Raw genomic sequence first — 15,595 nt, 5'->3', positions numbered from 1 at the left:
TGCTAACACAAAACTATTGTTTATTGCAAAATGTAATTAAACCGTAAAGAATATTTTTAAAAAAACAACAACAACAAAAAAAAACTCTGACGTGTCATTTTCCATGGGAGTACACAGACTTTTCCTGAGATAAAAATATTTTCCTAGAAATGTACAGCGTGATTACTTTGCGACCCAAAATCAGATTTGACCTAAAATTCCCCCGAACTGTATCAGTCTTGGAGATGCTCTCTTGACATTCCTTTTCATGACATATCGAACCAAATAGTCTTTAAAGACAAGATCTGCAGGGACATGATCTGGAGCGCATGGCTATAAATAAAGCTTTTAATAAGGTACCTTATTAAAAATGTTATTTATAATGATGTGCTCCACATCTCATCTCATTATTCTGTCTGTTAAAAGGCTGGTTCTCCATCGAAAGTCAAGCTCCAAGTTACATAACATGCAAAGGAGGAACGTTGAGATCCCAGTTACAACTTTTCCTATTAGGCAAAAACAACATTTTTCATCAAGCGTCCACCTAATGAGAGGAGGTCAATCTGTGAGACTTGCTGGCTCTCGTGGCTGTGAAGGGAGTGTCAGAAATCTTAAGAAAACCACTACAGTACGAGAAAAGTCCTTGTTCCAGAAGATGAAACAAACCTCTGTTCTCCAAGATATTGATCAAACATATCGCCCACAGCTGTAAGCTTTGTTTCTGGGCTAGTTTCTGCTATGAACGTATTGTGAGAGAAAAGTACCTGAGGCTATTTCTCCTCATTTATCTCCACTGCAGAGTCAGCTCTCTCCTTTTTTACAGAAACTGTGTCCTCCTTCACATCATCTGTTGGCTGAGTTGCTTCTCTTTTCCTCTCCTTCTTAATAGGCTCCTTTTTCACCTTGTCCTTTGCGACAACACCTCGTGGTGGTTTGATATCGTCGCTGGATTCAGACGTGGCCTTGGACGTCTCACAGACAGTCGGTCCCTCCCATTTTGGGATGTCCAATCCCAGCATCTCCATCAGATGCTTCATGACATCGTCCACGTAACCATGGATACGCAGGTGTGCATGCTTATCCTGCAAGATAATTACGCCAATGAAATGCAGAACATGGAGATAGTGGATAGAGCATCAGATAGGCTTTAACCAGCAGTTTTTTTTGATCTATGCACAGTGTTTGCACAGACCATTTGATGATTCCTGGATGAAACACTGGATATGTGTCGGTGTGATATGACGCATGAGTGACACTCACGTGTTTGGTTGGCTGCAGGTTGACAATAACTATTTTCCCTCCCTTGCGTTTGGTGAGGAGTGGGAGGTCTCCACTGGGTTTGATTTGCATCGACGTGCCCAGAGTCAGCGCCAGGTCTGCTCGTCTGCATGCCAACAGGTGACGAAGAACATCATTAACAAGAGTTGTGACTTCTTTGACATTCTTTTGATTTTCCTGCTATTCCTTCAGGTAAATAGTACGAGTGATCCCAGAGACAACTCCACTGTATGTTGCCGTGTGCACAAATGCTTCATTCTTCTTCGTTTTCTTTCTGCATAACTAGTTTTGCACCTCAAACAAACACCAAAACATCCGGATCATTTCCACAGTGACTGCAACAACTTTTCTCACGTTTTACCTTTTTCAAAATAACCCATGATTTATCACAAAAAAATAACCTAAAATACAAACAGGCAGAATATTTACAGCTACAGTGGGACTAATTCACCACAAAGTCAGAACTTTTGTCTCTCACAATGTTACTCTCCAAGCCAATTAAAACCTCATAATGACCAGAGTACCACACATCTGTCCCATACACTGCATTACAAACTGAGGCCTGAATTTTGAGAGAAACAACTCACTCAGTTTTCCACCATTTTTGACACCAAGAACAAAACTTAAACCCTGACGTGCTCCGCAAAGTCTCAGAGAGCTCAAAGTGTTACAAGGAGTTCAGCTTTTTGACTGAACAGCAAAAGGTTGAAGAGGAATCAAATCTCGGTGAATTTTCCGTCTGACTCATGGAGAATGCTGCAGATGCGGTCACCATGGCAACTTTAATGATGTGGCAACACGCAGTTGATGTACATTTTTGTAATTAAGAGCCTCTCTGCTCTCTGTGCTTTTAAAAACACACTTGACTGGCAGTTCTGGTGCACTGTTGCTACACAACGTTTCCACACAAGACACCAGATTCACACACATTTCAACAGTTGTCACTGGAAGCACGGTTTTAGTTCAGTTCTATTCTGGAGTCACTGGCAGTTCTAGTCAAAGTGACTCTCCAGTCATTAAATTGAATCCTAAAAACTCATCTCTGCTACTTATTTCGATGTTTCTCCATGAAAAATATTCTGTTTCTGCTTTAAAATGGTGTAGCTGTGACCTGTCTCTGTAGCCTTTCTCTCTTTCTCCACTCATCCATCCTCACTCTCTGCAGCTCAGCATACACGCTCACCTATGACTCTTGTCAAACACTGTTAAACTGCTCTATTTTACACAATTTCTAGTTTTGGTTTTTGGTTCTGGATAATACTGTTGCAGTTTGACGTTGTTGGTTTTGTTTGTTTGTTTTTTTTGTGTCTGCAACGGTCTGGGTCTGTGTGTTTTTGTTTTTCCATTTGTATTTTTCTGTTTCAAGGTGGAAATGCTCGGCTATGGCATTGACTTTGCCATATGATGTTTCTTCTAGCATGTAAAAAAAAACCACACACAGACATGCTGACAAGGTGACAAGTCATCTGAGGGGTGCTGTAATGTAACTTCTAGCAGTGAGCAACAGACCAAAGACAGCAGCAATCCCCCTGCAGTTTCTCCAAGAATTGCACAGTCTGGTCTATGCATGCAGTCGAGCATTAAAATAGTAGAAGGGAAGTTAGTGCAGCTTTATTAAGGGTGAAACAGAATACTGTAGGTTTTCCAACAAACAAGATTTGCATCAGTTTCAGTTTGATAGTCACTAAAGAGTCGGTATGATATATTTTAAAAAAACCCTCTCTGAATACATTTCTAATGTTTGTAGCATATACCAAATAATAACTCAACAATTTTCCCTTGGTTACAGGTACAGAACTCGGCAAATGTATGTTTTATTTCGCTGTGTTTTTAAGGGCTGCAGCATAGCTTTGGAATTTAGACGTAAACACAGCTTTGATTAATATTCAGCTATTCTTCCACATTTTCCTCCCTGTCATAAATAATAAAAAAAACACTGAATTCGGTGAGTTCAACGGTCAGAGCTCCAAATCGCTGTAGCTTAAATGGTAATTACACATCTATTATGGGTCACGGACGGCACATCACGGTGACACACATACATCTTATTCATCTTGCTGCTTTGTAAACACATGAAAAGGGTTTTTGTGGCTGAAGGCCAGAACGAAAATACTGACGCTGAAGAGGAAAATGGAAGCATTAAAGCAAATTGTGACGTAAACATAAACACTGATAGGAATTCTCAATAAGAACTACTTTCCATGGGCCACAGAAACCTAAAACAATACGTTATTTCCCCTATTTCAGTCCACAGGTCATGTCTGAATTAGTACCTAAGCTTTAAAGCATGAGATGAAACAGGGATGTCAGTGGAAAAGAGTGTGTACTGTGTGACTAGACTACCAACACAGGTGATGACACAAAGGACATCTATAGAATAAAGTAAAAAGAGCAACATGAAGTACAAACTACTGCGTGTTTGCTTGTCTCACCTGCTTGCATCATCTGCTTTGTTCAGGTCCCTGTCAGGAAGAGCATCCTCCCAATCCAGTATAGTGCTGATCAGCTTCCCTCTTTTGTAGTTAAGAACACATAAATTATTCTGTGATTACAGACAGTTTGTAAGTTTAAAAATGCACAAGTCCCCTCCTGCATTACCTGCATGCTCTGAGTCCTCTGGATCGAACCACATCACAGTAACGCCCTGTTGGTTTCAGCCCCATCACACCGATCACCTTTTCTCGGACATACTGCCTGACAAAAAACAAACGCAAAGCCCACAGTTTAATTCTCAATGCGTGCAGAGCAGCTTTGGTTTATACACGTTATACACAAAAACATGATAACACACACTCAATGGCCACTTTATTACATAGATCAGACAACGTTTGCTTCAGAGAGCCTTCAAAATGTAGCGTCAAGAAAATTCAGGAATTATTCTTTAGGGATTTTGGAGACTTTACAACATCATGTAGCTTCTGCAAAACTATTCAAACAAAGAACATCTGTTCTTCAGCCCTCCTGTTCCACATCATCCCAAAGGCTATCTACCGACGGAGACTGTGCAGCTCGCTGAGATGAAGTCAGGTCACCGTCTTAATCGTAGAAACATGTTGAGATAATGAGTATACGAGGTGTGACAGAAAAGTTCCAGGACTGGTGTCACAAAATATATATTCCAACTACAAACTACAAGTTTTCCCGTTCCAAATAATCTCCCTGGAGTCTAACGCACTTTTCCAGCCTTCTCTGCCACGTCGCCATGCACTCCTGGAAGGATTCTTCTGGGATCCTCCACAGCTCCGTCATCACAGCCATCTTGATGTCATCCACATCTTTAAAACGGGTCTCCTTGATGACCCCCTTGAGCTTGGGGAAGGGGAAAAAAATCCCACGGATCCAGGTGGGGTGAGTATGGAGGTTGCTCCAGCACGGCCATGTTCTCCTCAGCCAGGAACTGTGGGATGCTCAGGGCATTGTGAGCAGGCGCGTGGTCATGATGAAGCAGCCACTACTTGTCCTGCCACAACTCTCGCCTCTTCTCGCGCACTGAACAAAGCAAATTCTGCAGGATCTCTTTGTAGACGTGCTGGTTGATCTTCTGAAGGAGAAAACTCCTAGTTCGTAGTTTGGGTTTGAAATATATCTTTTGTGACACCAGTCCTGGAACCTTTCTGACACATCTCGTACATTAACCTGTTTGTTTTTCTCAGGAAGAGAGCAGATTGGCTTGTGAGGACTTGGCAGCAGATAACTGGCAACGTTTAGTACTGTGCTGCCACTTGTGTGCAGAGGAAAACACTTGTCACATAATTGCACTTGACGTGCATTTCAGCTTTTGTTTTTACTCAGAAGTGGAAGGCACTGTGCTTTTTCCTGCTGCTGCAGGTGATCCGCTTCAGGGTGCGTTCAGCCCCTCTGCAGGCCAGCTGAGCTTCTACCTGGGTACTTTCTTATGAATATTAAAAAGTCTGGCTTCCTCTGACCTTTCTTATTGATAAGGTGTCTTCAACCACAGAACTGCCCCTATTCTGCACAGTCTGTCGTCTGTACAGCCTGTGCAAATCCCAGGAGGGAGATGCTAGAAAGACCACAATGACACTAGCAAACATTAGAAGTTGGAAAGTCTGAATACTGTGCATTTGAATGTGAGGTGAACAGTAGCTGATCCTCTCGCCTGCATGCTTTATTATGCATTATGCAGCAGCCCCATGACTTGCTGTTCACAGAACCAAACAAGTGCGACTAATCAGATGAGAACGATCAGTGTTGCAAGATCAAAATGCGTGGTACTGTGTGTGTGTGTGTGTGTGTGTGTGTGTGTGTGTGTGTGTACTTGTGTGCATACCTGCCACATTTTTCACACTCCTCCACAAACATGTTCCCATGAAGCTCTGATAACATGTCTCTAATAGAGGAAGGGGGGAGAATCAGAAAAGCAGAAAGATTAAAAAGGTGACATTCACTTACATTATGCTCTCCAAAGCTAAAAGTAAATGTCAGGACTCTCAAGGACAACTTTTTCTCTGTCCTTTTGGTGACTTGTTTTCTAATTAATATTCCAAGCACTCATATTAATTTCTGGGGTTCATTTGGCACCTGTGCAGATTAGTGCCAACCAGCAAACTTCACAAGTTTGTCTGCTGTCTCAATAATTTCCTCAGAGAACTAATGCTGGGCTGTCTGGCTTCATTAAGGGTGGAGGGAAATAAAATCCAAAATGTCTTCCAGGGAAAGCAAGTCCTCCAATATGAGTACAGGCTTGACGTCTGAAATGAATTAAAAATTGGGACTTTTGGCCGTTGGTTAGTCCAACAGAACTGGATCATCCGTAGTCAAACCAAACATTTTCTATTACACTGAGTTTTGTTTCAGGTTGTTTAGCAGTGTCGCGTCATAAAACAGCAGCTTCACATTCAAAACAGTCACAAGCCAACATGTAACAAAAAATCTGTTTAGCTCAGACAACGTACAATTTGGTTTAAATTGAGTAAAATATGAGAAATGAATAAAGAAAACTACAATGTGGTTGCTTCTTGATTAATGATATTTTCACTGCATTTTCTGAATAAGCACCTCATGTCCACTTACTCATTTACCCTCCTCTTCAATCACGCTACTTAAACTCTAAAGCTCTCTACACAACAAAGCTAGAGGCATCACGAAACTGCAGGATGTTCATTTGCATATGAATAACACAGTTGGCTGTACTCGGACAGTTTCATGAAAATGATGAAATTTGTTATAGTCACACTTTACACATCTTTAAAGCTGCAGTAATCCATATTTTATAAAGGGATAAAAGACAACTACATAGCGCCACCAATTGCGTTTGATATTATCACAAGTTACCTGGGGAAACCTGAGCGAACATGCAGGCCGTCCACATTCTGGCTGATGAGATACTTGAGGTAGCCGGCCCTCTGCAGTCCCAGGAGGGCCAGGTGAGTTAAGCTGGGGCGGGCGTCTTCAAAAGTGGTATCGAAATGAGGTGACTCACCCTTTTCTTCTAACGTCCAAACACCCTTTGGACCCCTGAGGGAGAAAGTGGGGATGAACAGATGGAGTAGGCATTAGCAGGATGTGACAGGTTGTAATGTAAGGGGCGGACTGGGGATATTATACAAGTCTACATCTTTTATGTGGGTTTGCATTCATGGTGGTATATTAACCCTAAGAGCTCTATGCTGCTTTTGAGCAATTTATCTTCCTTTACTTCCAAGCCAAGCTTTTATCTTGGTCATTCGGAGGGCTATGCATACACGCTGTACGTTGCTTTCATCAGAGGCTACCCAGATCAAACACTGTTTGATATAATAATGCATGCACATTTTGTATACTAGCCTTCATACCAAGGAATACAACATGGGCTACTATAAGAGTGCTTTTACATGTATCTCATCATTAAACGCTGGCAGTAGATATTATATAATGTTAGACTTGGCAATTTGGAAGAACATGTATTTAGTGGAAAGAAGTGTCATTGTTTTATTCACTTAAATGTTCATATATAGTGGCCTCACTGCACATGTAACCTGTGTCTCTCTTTTAATCATCAACTTTTTAATTACTGCAAGGAAAAGCAAACTTTGTGTGTATTTTTCAAGCAGCGCTACCTTGGGAGCTAATGCAGAAATTAGCTAGAATTTCAAAACCATTTTTCATGATAACAACTAGTGTGAAAAACGGGAGGAGAACTCAGTAAAAATATTACTTGTGCAGAATTCTGCGCAGTCTTTGTGAAGCGATTACTTCAGATATATCAGTATCGGCATGTATGTTCTCCGATATGCGATTACATAAAAACTTTTTGTTTTTAACGAAACAGTGCAGAAAAAGGTACATGGGAGGATTCAGAAAAGTTTTAACCACATGCATACTTCTTCCAGCAGAGCAGCTGTGACTCCATTGTTTTCAGTGCTTTAAGCACAGTCTGCAGCACATGTAGCAGAGCACTTGTCAGGGCTGAAGTGGTGCGGAGTCAAGAGGTGTCTTCACAGTAAGTCAGGAACTAGTTTGTGAAATACACTGCAGAAAACTACCACCCTTCCTTTACAATATCACTAACACAATATATGTATGTATATGAAAATACCAGATAACTTATTGATATTTTTACTTCATAAATCTTTGCATTAACATCAGCCCCAAAAAATCCGTATTGGTCAGGCTCTAGAATGTATAAATATGTGACAAGCATCATCACAAAGCTCAGTTCTGCTCTGCCTCGTGCTATGTGCTCCGTATCTATGCAGTGGTGAGTTCATGCGTAATTCAAACAAGTATAATGACTGTGGAGATGGACACGGAGCTGTAAACAAAGTGTAACTGTGATTACATTTGAATGTAAATCCAAAATTGTTTTTCTTGCCAACACTTCATCGCACAGAAAAGCAACAAGCATTGTTGGAAAAGTTCACCATCTCCCTGAAATGAATACCAAATGAGCAATTCAAGGAGAAGAAGGGGTGTAAATTTGAATGCAATTTGCACGTGTCCAGTGGGATGAGATCTGTAGAGGATCTCTGCAAAGCTTGTGTATCAAATTGACAACACGCTGTCAATTCTGCTAGTACTGATAATATGCAAGATCAATAAAAACGCTGCAAAGAATCTCCCACTGGTAAAAGCCACAAAGAATATTTGAGAAAATACATCATTGAAAGGCCTTCTGACAAACATTGTACAAAGACACCAACAGTCTGATTTGACAGAAACATTTCTAATTGTGTACAGCTGCAAGTTTTCAGACTACAATGTATAAAATCTAAATGGATTTTATTCGTGTTCCTTTGATTAATTCACTTTTGGGCATCTGAATGGAGGCATGAACGCAGCAGCACTGTCAGCGACGGAGCGGTCGAACACCGCTGCCAAGTTATTTCGAGGACACACAAGTTATCTTAATGCATCGGACGAAAGAATGAATGCTGTGAATCCTCAAACGCAGCCACGACAGTCTCGTCTATCTCTCGCTTTCAGCTTGAACTTAAACAGCTCCATCTGTCATCGGCAGCATGATTTAGCGCCTGCTCAGCAAAGACCAATTCAAAGACTCATCGGCAGCAAGGGATTGGAGTGTATGTCACATATTACACGCTTATCGCCGTGAGAAAGATGCTGCAGGACATTAAAGCCACAAAGGATCTGCAAAGCTGCTATATTTGCATGTTTTGATGTCACCAATACTATAAACGTAAGGGGCTCTTTTTCTTCCTGTGTGAAGCGTGTGTGTGTGTGTGTGTGTGTGTGTGTGTGTGTGTGTGTGCGCGCGTGTGTGTGTGGGTGTGTGTGTGGCAGCATTGGGGATATAATTAGCATTAGTGGGCCTGATGTGTATACAGGAAACATGGCTTCATTGATGTACCGTCCAAGGTCAACACTACCTGATTGACAGGCAGACGAATCAAATATTAATTGGTCTCCAGATCTCCAAGCATGTGTGCGTGCGTGCATGTGTGTGTGTGTGTGTGTGTGTGTGAATGCACACACTCCATTCATCTTTTCTGAAGTAATTATAATTAAGATCTTATTAACATTTATAGTTTAGGTTGCAGAATTTTGCATTGGACCGGAAAATAATCACTTCATTTCAGTGTGTGTTATAGTTTTACAGAGAGCTGGATCTGACATGTAGTAAGCGAGCAGCACCTTCATCTGCTCAAACTGTGGTACTGCAAGAGGAACAGGTGAGTCTTCAATAAAACCTCCTTTCAGACGTGCGTGGCATCGGCTAAGTTTCAACGACAGTGTTACTAAGTTTCTGTCATTGCTTTCTGCCCAGCACAAGTCTGAGCCACAATGTCACATTAACAGAAAGACACACACAATGAAAGGGCACTTTGTATGAAGCAATTTAAGGAACATTTTTCCACACTTGAGCACCACAGGGAGTGAAACAGATACAGTTTGTGTGCCAAAATCACAGTTTTCTCATCAATTCATCCACAATTTCACATCAATTAGCCAACAAACTGAAATGTCCATAACAACAAAAGTTTTCAGCAATAAAAGCAGATGTTAAAAGCCTAGATGAACAATACACACGAATAATCAATGCAATTAGGAGCTAAAGTTTAATAAGTTGCCTCCACCAGCTTATAGGAGTCTGTCTTCCAAGTGTATGAAACATCTGCAGCATCAAACAGCAGCAGAATCCATATGAGTGTCTCCAAAGCAAGACAGTATTTGCACGTGTGGAACGACGAAACAATAGGCAAATTTGTTAAACACACATAATTATAAATGATATCCAACACAGAGACAGGATCAGCCTGGGTCAGGATTTAACAGCAAGTCACATTGTGTACTTTTTTTACACACCAGACAGAGTCACAGTTTATCATCTGAAGTTAAATGATTTGTTAAGTAGCGACCATCCTCAGTCCCAAGTTTCATCAAGTTGTTTTCACTGTGTATAAAACAGCAGTTATTATCATCACACATGGACTGAATTTTCACCGTTCAGGGAAATCATAAATAAACTACGCTACACTCTGACAAGTTTGCTCTCAGTTTAGATCCACTCCTTTGTTTATCAGCACATAGTACACAGTAATTATGCGTTACACATCCCTTGACGTTCTGTTGACTCTGAATGATAAATATTGTACCGTGGCGCTCTCCATCGCTGTGGTGGGTATTTCTGGATGAACCTACGCGTGAACAACAAAACACTTCAACAGACTGATGAGGCCAGCCGTGGTTTGTACCTAACATCTGAAAAAGGTTCATGTTCTCCCAAAACAATGAAAGACAACAACAATAATGAGAGCTGACAGCATCTCGCAGGTTGTTGGAGTCACAGTGTCATATTATCAATTCATGCATCTACTTCAGCCGCAACATGAATAATTAAAATTGTCAATGTGTGTAGTTTGAAGACTGAGAATAATTTAGAGAATAATTTATTTTCTCATGATTAACCAATTCAAGGACCTCAGCCAGCTCCAACTCCACTTGTTTAACTTTAAAATGTTGCGCCTTTGCATTGCTATCATATACAGTTTTAATACATAAATGATGTTTGATCTGGATTTAATGTCAAATTAACTGCTGTGGGACCTTCAAGGTTATGAAGAAACCAGCAAAAGGCAAAAACTAAGAAATAACGAGTATCATCTTTCATATCAAGGCAAACTATGCGTAGCAGATCGACCTAACAAGCTAATTTCTCACTTGTTTCTTTAATTATCCAGTCGTACAGGCCAAAATAATCAAACGGCAGATGAAAGAAAACACCTAATTAGCAAAGTTGAAAAACAAATAAGTGATAGAAAATCTGATTAGAGGTAGAAACACGCAGACAGTTAGTTTTAACATTCTGAACAGTTGGACAAAAATGTTATTATTTAATTAATAATATCAAAATCAATCTTTCCATCTGTGCCAAGAACTCTGGAACAGCGCCGTGTAGTTACATAAAGTCTGTTTCTTCTTTTCTGTTTCCAATTTCTGATCACCCTCAGGTCTCAATGTCTACAGCAACGGGAGCAGAACCAGATTGGCAGCAATAAAGCACATTTCTCTCAGCTTTTGGAAAATGTCAGTTTCATCCAGTTTCCCTGCTGACTTGCATCCACCATGAAAATAAGGCAATGTGATATCAAAGATTTACACAAATAACACAAAGCAGCTGCATGTTTGGAAAGGTGAACCTGCTGAACACAGACTTCACATTGGCAGACTTTGAAAGTAAAAGGAAAAGTCAGATAAAAAATAAATAAAAAATTGAAACTCTCTGAAACAGGCATACTGCCCCGAAATAAATGGACTCTAAATGGAAACACATGGGAGCATTTTAAAGGAAATATCTTAGTTTCAGACTGAATACTTACATTAAAGATTGCTGAGTTATTGAAAAATTGATACAGATGCAAGACATTTAATTTGTGTTGTTCTTGGTGCCTTTGTTGTTTTTTTGAACAAACATCGGCTTAAGTTTTAATCCAATAGTGAGTACTGTTGTTTTCTAACAGCATATATTGCCTTGATATATTGCACATCATTCTGGGCACTCTGGACAATGGCTTATCTTGTTATATTTGCAACAAAACCACTTTATCCTCTGTAGGGTCGTGGGGGGGTTGGAGCCTATTCTAATTGACTTAGGGCGAAGGCAGGGGACACCTTGGACAGGTCTTCATGGAATCAGCAAATTTTAAAAACAGCCTTTCTTATGTGTTTGCATGGTTATTTTTCAGTTCTTGAAGTTCAAAAAATGGTTGCAAGATGGATCGGTGGCTAGCATCGTTGCCTCACAGTAAGACGGTCCATGGCGTGGAGTTTGCATGTTCTCCCCGTGCAGCGTGGGTTCTCTCCAGGTTCTCCGGGTTCCTCCCATAAGGTCCAAAAACATGTTGAGGTTAAGTGGTGATTCTAAATTGTCCGTAGGTGTGAATGTGAGTGTGCTTGGTTGTCTGTCTCTAAGTGTAGCCCTGTGATAGACTGGTGACCTGTCCAGGCGAACCTGCCTTCACCCTAAGTCAGCTGAGATAGGCTCCAGCCCCCCACGACCCTGATGAGGACTAAGCAGTGTATAGATGATGGATGGATGGATGGAAGTTAAACATATGAAAAAAAAAAAAAAGATTGTAATGGTGTGGTAATTTCAAACAAAGCCTGCAATTTACTACATGGATTCAAAGTTTTGTGTCAATGCTCTTGTAAATTCATGCCATTGTCATTCTGTGATAGTCACTCTTTTGATGGTATCTCTCGTAATGATGCTACATTTTAATTTTATGACACAGTTAAGATTGAGCTGAACCTTGACTTTTTTTAAAATCTAGCACATATCAAATCAGAATATCTATCAAAAGAGTTGCAATTAGATATTTTCTTCTAATCATTAATGCTTAATTGTGGCACATGTAAACACTTTTAGTAGACAGTTTTTCAATTCCAGTTTTAGGAACGTCCATCCAGTGCTTGTCTAGCTCACTTCAAGCTGTGAAATATTTTCAACCTGCATGTTTCAGTTGTACAGCCCGGTCTCTGTTCAGTTCTACTTTGTTGACTGACTGCATGAAAGTTGCATTTAGAATTCGCTGCTATTTAGTGGACTGCCACAGCAGCCAAAATTATTTCTAAATCTATTACTAACAGCTTGTGAATTTTTTCTATCTGCTGCAGTGTTGTACGTATTATTTTTTAAACTTTGCAATTAGCAAAATATGTAAATTGCTGGGTTTTTTTGTATTGTGCAAACAACTGAATGTTAGATTTTGTGAAGAAGTATTCAACAACAAATGATCTGTGGTGTTTCGAGTCTCACCTGAAGTCAGGGATTCCTGCCGAGGTGCTGATTCCAGCTCCAGAGTGGACAACCAAGTACTGAGATTCTTTAATCAACTCAGCGAGAGTCTCCGCTTTTGCCTTCAGCTCCTCAGGACTATCAAACGTCTGTCAAGGTACAAAAATCATTGACTCTCAGAACTGGCTGACACTGACAGAATCAAATGATGATCAGTTACAGTTTGTTCTGACTCAGTAACTACATATAGGGTGTTATGGGAACTGCTAAGACCTGAGTATGAGTGTTTATTTCATACACAGCTTCAGTTAGCGAGTAGATATTGTATTAGTATATTACTGACAGCTATGAAATATGTATTAAATAAAAAGGAAACATTTTCTAAAGCATCTATATGCATGGGGAAATATGATCTTAGGGAGGAAGGAAAAGTATGTCAGATGATGATTTGGTATCAAGATTTAGGTTTGAGTGTATTGAATGTATGAGTACTGTAAATTACAAATAGCTTTTGATGAAGCGAAACAACAACTTCTGGACTAAAACTGTTCGGTTTTCCAAGAGCGCAGCTGCAACACAGTTAATCACAACCCTACAAAAGGTAAAAAGTAAAAAAAGCCACTTAAGCAGTTGACAGATTTGAATTACTAGTACACCTGTGTTAATTAGGATGCAGTATAATATTCTGAAGAAAACTCTGTCACTCTTCTACATTGCTCTCTGTTTTAGTCTAGTTTTGCATGTGTGTATCTTATATCTTAGCGGAAATATCAAACTAATGCATGTACACAGGCATGCATAAAGGAGAATAGCTGTTCTCCCAGGAAAATACTTTTGATAAACCTACTTGACTGCTCTCTTTTGCTAGCAAACACTTCAGTACTTGTTCTGAGGTATAACCTGAGAAGCAGACCCTCCTTCTGTAACTTAGTGTCTGATTTAAACAGCATAATTCACTGCTCGTCATGCTGTGTATAGTTGTGTTTGTGACAAATAAATGCCTTGAATCTTGAATAATGAAGCACAAATCCTCGGCTAACCTGCTAACTAGCTGTTTGGAAAGCTTAGCAGCGACCAGCTAATATTTACCTCCGGGAGTCCGCAAACACCTTTGTCTGCGTACGGCGAAAGTCCAGCAGCATAATTCACTGACATGGCGGTTACTAGTATCGTTTCTTTATTTCTTTTTCGATTAAAAATGCTCCTTTATTGTCTGGCGCTGTTAATTTTCTCAGGCGAGTTTTAACTGCATTGTTTAGATGACGTCATCACCGAGCGACAGCATTTGTTGCATTTACTGACTGTGGGAGGATTAGCTCTTGTTGCATTCGCGTTCAGCTATATAAATACCGTTTCACATAAATATGTCATCCAACAGAAATGAGTACAACCTCTTGAAATATTCCTTCAGTATCAACTGATTCAGAACTTTATTACCTCTCAGTAACCCAATTACTTCTAAATTTCCTCTTATAAACGATCAAAAACAAATATTTTCGAAATACTATTTGAAAATACTGGCCCTAAAGTAGAAATTCAATGAAACAAAATTAATACATTTGCGATCACTGAGACAAGAACAAAAGGGAGTACATTTGATTTCCAATAAATCAAATTCTATGACAATTCTTAGAAAATGACCACTGAACACCAGAAGTTTGGACCGATGGGCTGTGTTTCTTTGCATGTCTGCGTCATCGCTCCAAACGTCCCAGTGATAGTAAAAGATACAGGAAGATCATCGACCAACTAAAAATCTATCAAACACAGTTGTAGCAGTAATCATTAGGTTCGGAATGAGTCATAGTGCCACTAATCAAAGCCAGATTTCATAAAGTTTTCTGGCTTTCATTTAGGTCATCCTGTGAAGTCACAGCATGGCTTGTATGGTCTTGCTCTGAAAAAACTGATAACCGCTTCAGACTCAGCGCAGGGGTTATCAATACAAATCTGAGTTCCTGTCACAGCCCAGTCAGTGTGGAGGACACTGGATAACATCAACCTCCATAGACAGCATTTAAGAAAGCCTTTACTTGCGTTTTTCACAAAATTCTGATATTAAGTTTTGCTATGAAAGAAAGAAGCCTGATGAATATTGTGAATATATTCTTTAGTCAGATGAGACTAAGTTCAGTTTGTTTGGTTCAGATGGAGTCGAGCATGTTTGGCATGAACCTGGCCAGGACCACCACAGTGAATGTATGGACCCAACATTGAAGCACGGAGGTGGCAGTGTGATGACATGGGGCTGCATGAGAGAAAAAACAATGTTTGGGAGATGACGCTTATAGATGGCACCATAAATGCCTGTGGATATACCAAAATCCTGGCTGACAAGATGACTCCCAGTGTGCAGAGCCATGAAGAATGTTATGATAACGATCCAAAATTCACAAAAGTTTCTACAGAAGAAAAACATCCCAAGTATGTTGTCTGACTTGAATTTATTAGAACACCTTTGTGGGTTTTTTTTTTTTTTAAAGAAAGGTAGAGCAACACAACCTCTTCAGCCAAGAACAGCTGAAAAAAAAATGCCACTGAAGAATGGCAGAATATTTCTTCATAAGTCTGATATCCTCCATGCTGAAGATTGACTCCGTCATCAAAAATAAGGGTTTACATATAAAGTGATGCTGATTTTAC

At 40.0% G+C, this 15,595-nt stretch overlaps 1 protein-coding gene across 1 annotated transcript; it reads right to left on the bottom strand.

The window, feature by feature from the left end:
* On the bottom strand, positions 1-14,210 carry sirt6 (sirtuin 6). Its single transcript, XM_008291491.1, has 8 exons — positions 14,042-14,210; positions 12,974-13,101; positions 6,550-6,732; positions 5,546-5,605; positions 3,856-3,951; positions 3,690-3,770; positions 1,240-1,363; positions 1-1,061 (listed from the first exon to the last, which is right to left on the bottom strand). Exons 1-8 carry the CDS (start codon positions 14,105-14,107, stop codon positions 750-752), a joined length of 1,050 nt encoding a protein of 349 aa, XP_008289713.1. The 5' UTR covers positions 14,108-14,210; the 3' UTR covers positions 1-749.
* Between the last annotated feature and the right edge of the window lie 1,385 nt (positions 14,211-15,595).

This window comes from Stegastes partitus, unplaced genomic scaffold (genome assembly GCF_000690725.1).
Source record: "Stegastes partitus isolate 25-593 unplaced genomic scaffold, Stegastes_partitus-1.0.2 Scaffold745, whole genome shotgun sequence".
NCBI classification, from domain to species: Eukaryota; Metazoa; Chordata; class Actinopteri; family Pomacentridae; genus Stegastes; species Stegastes partitus.
Note: the sequence above shows the minus strand (reverse complement) of the source record. Positions and strands in the feature narration are given on the sequence as shown.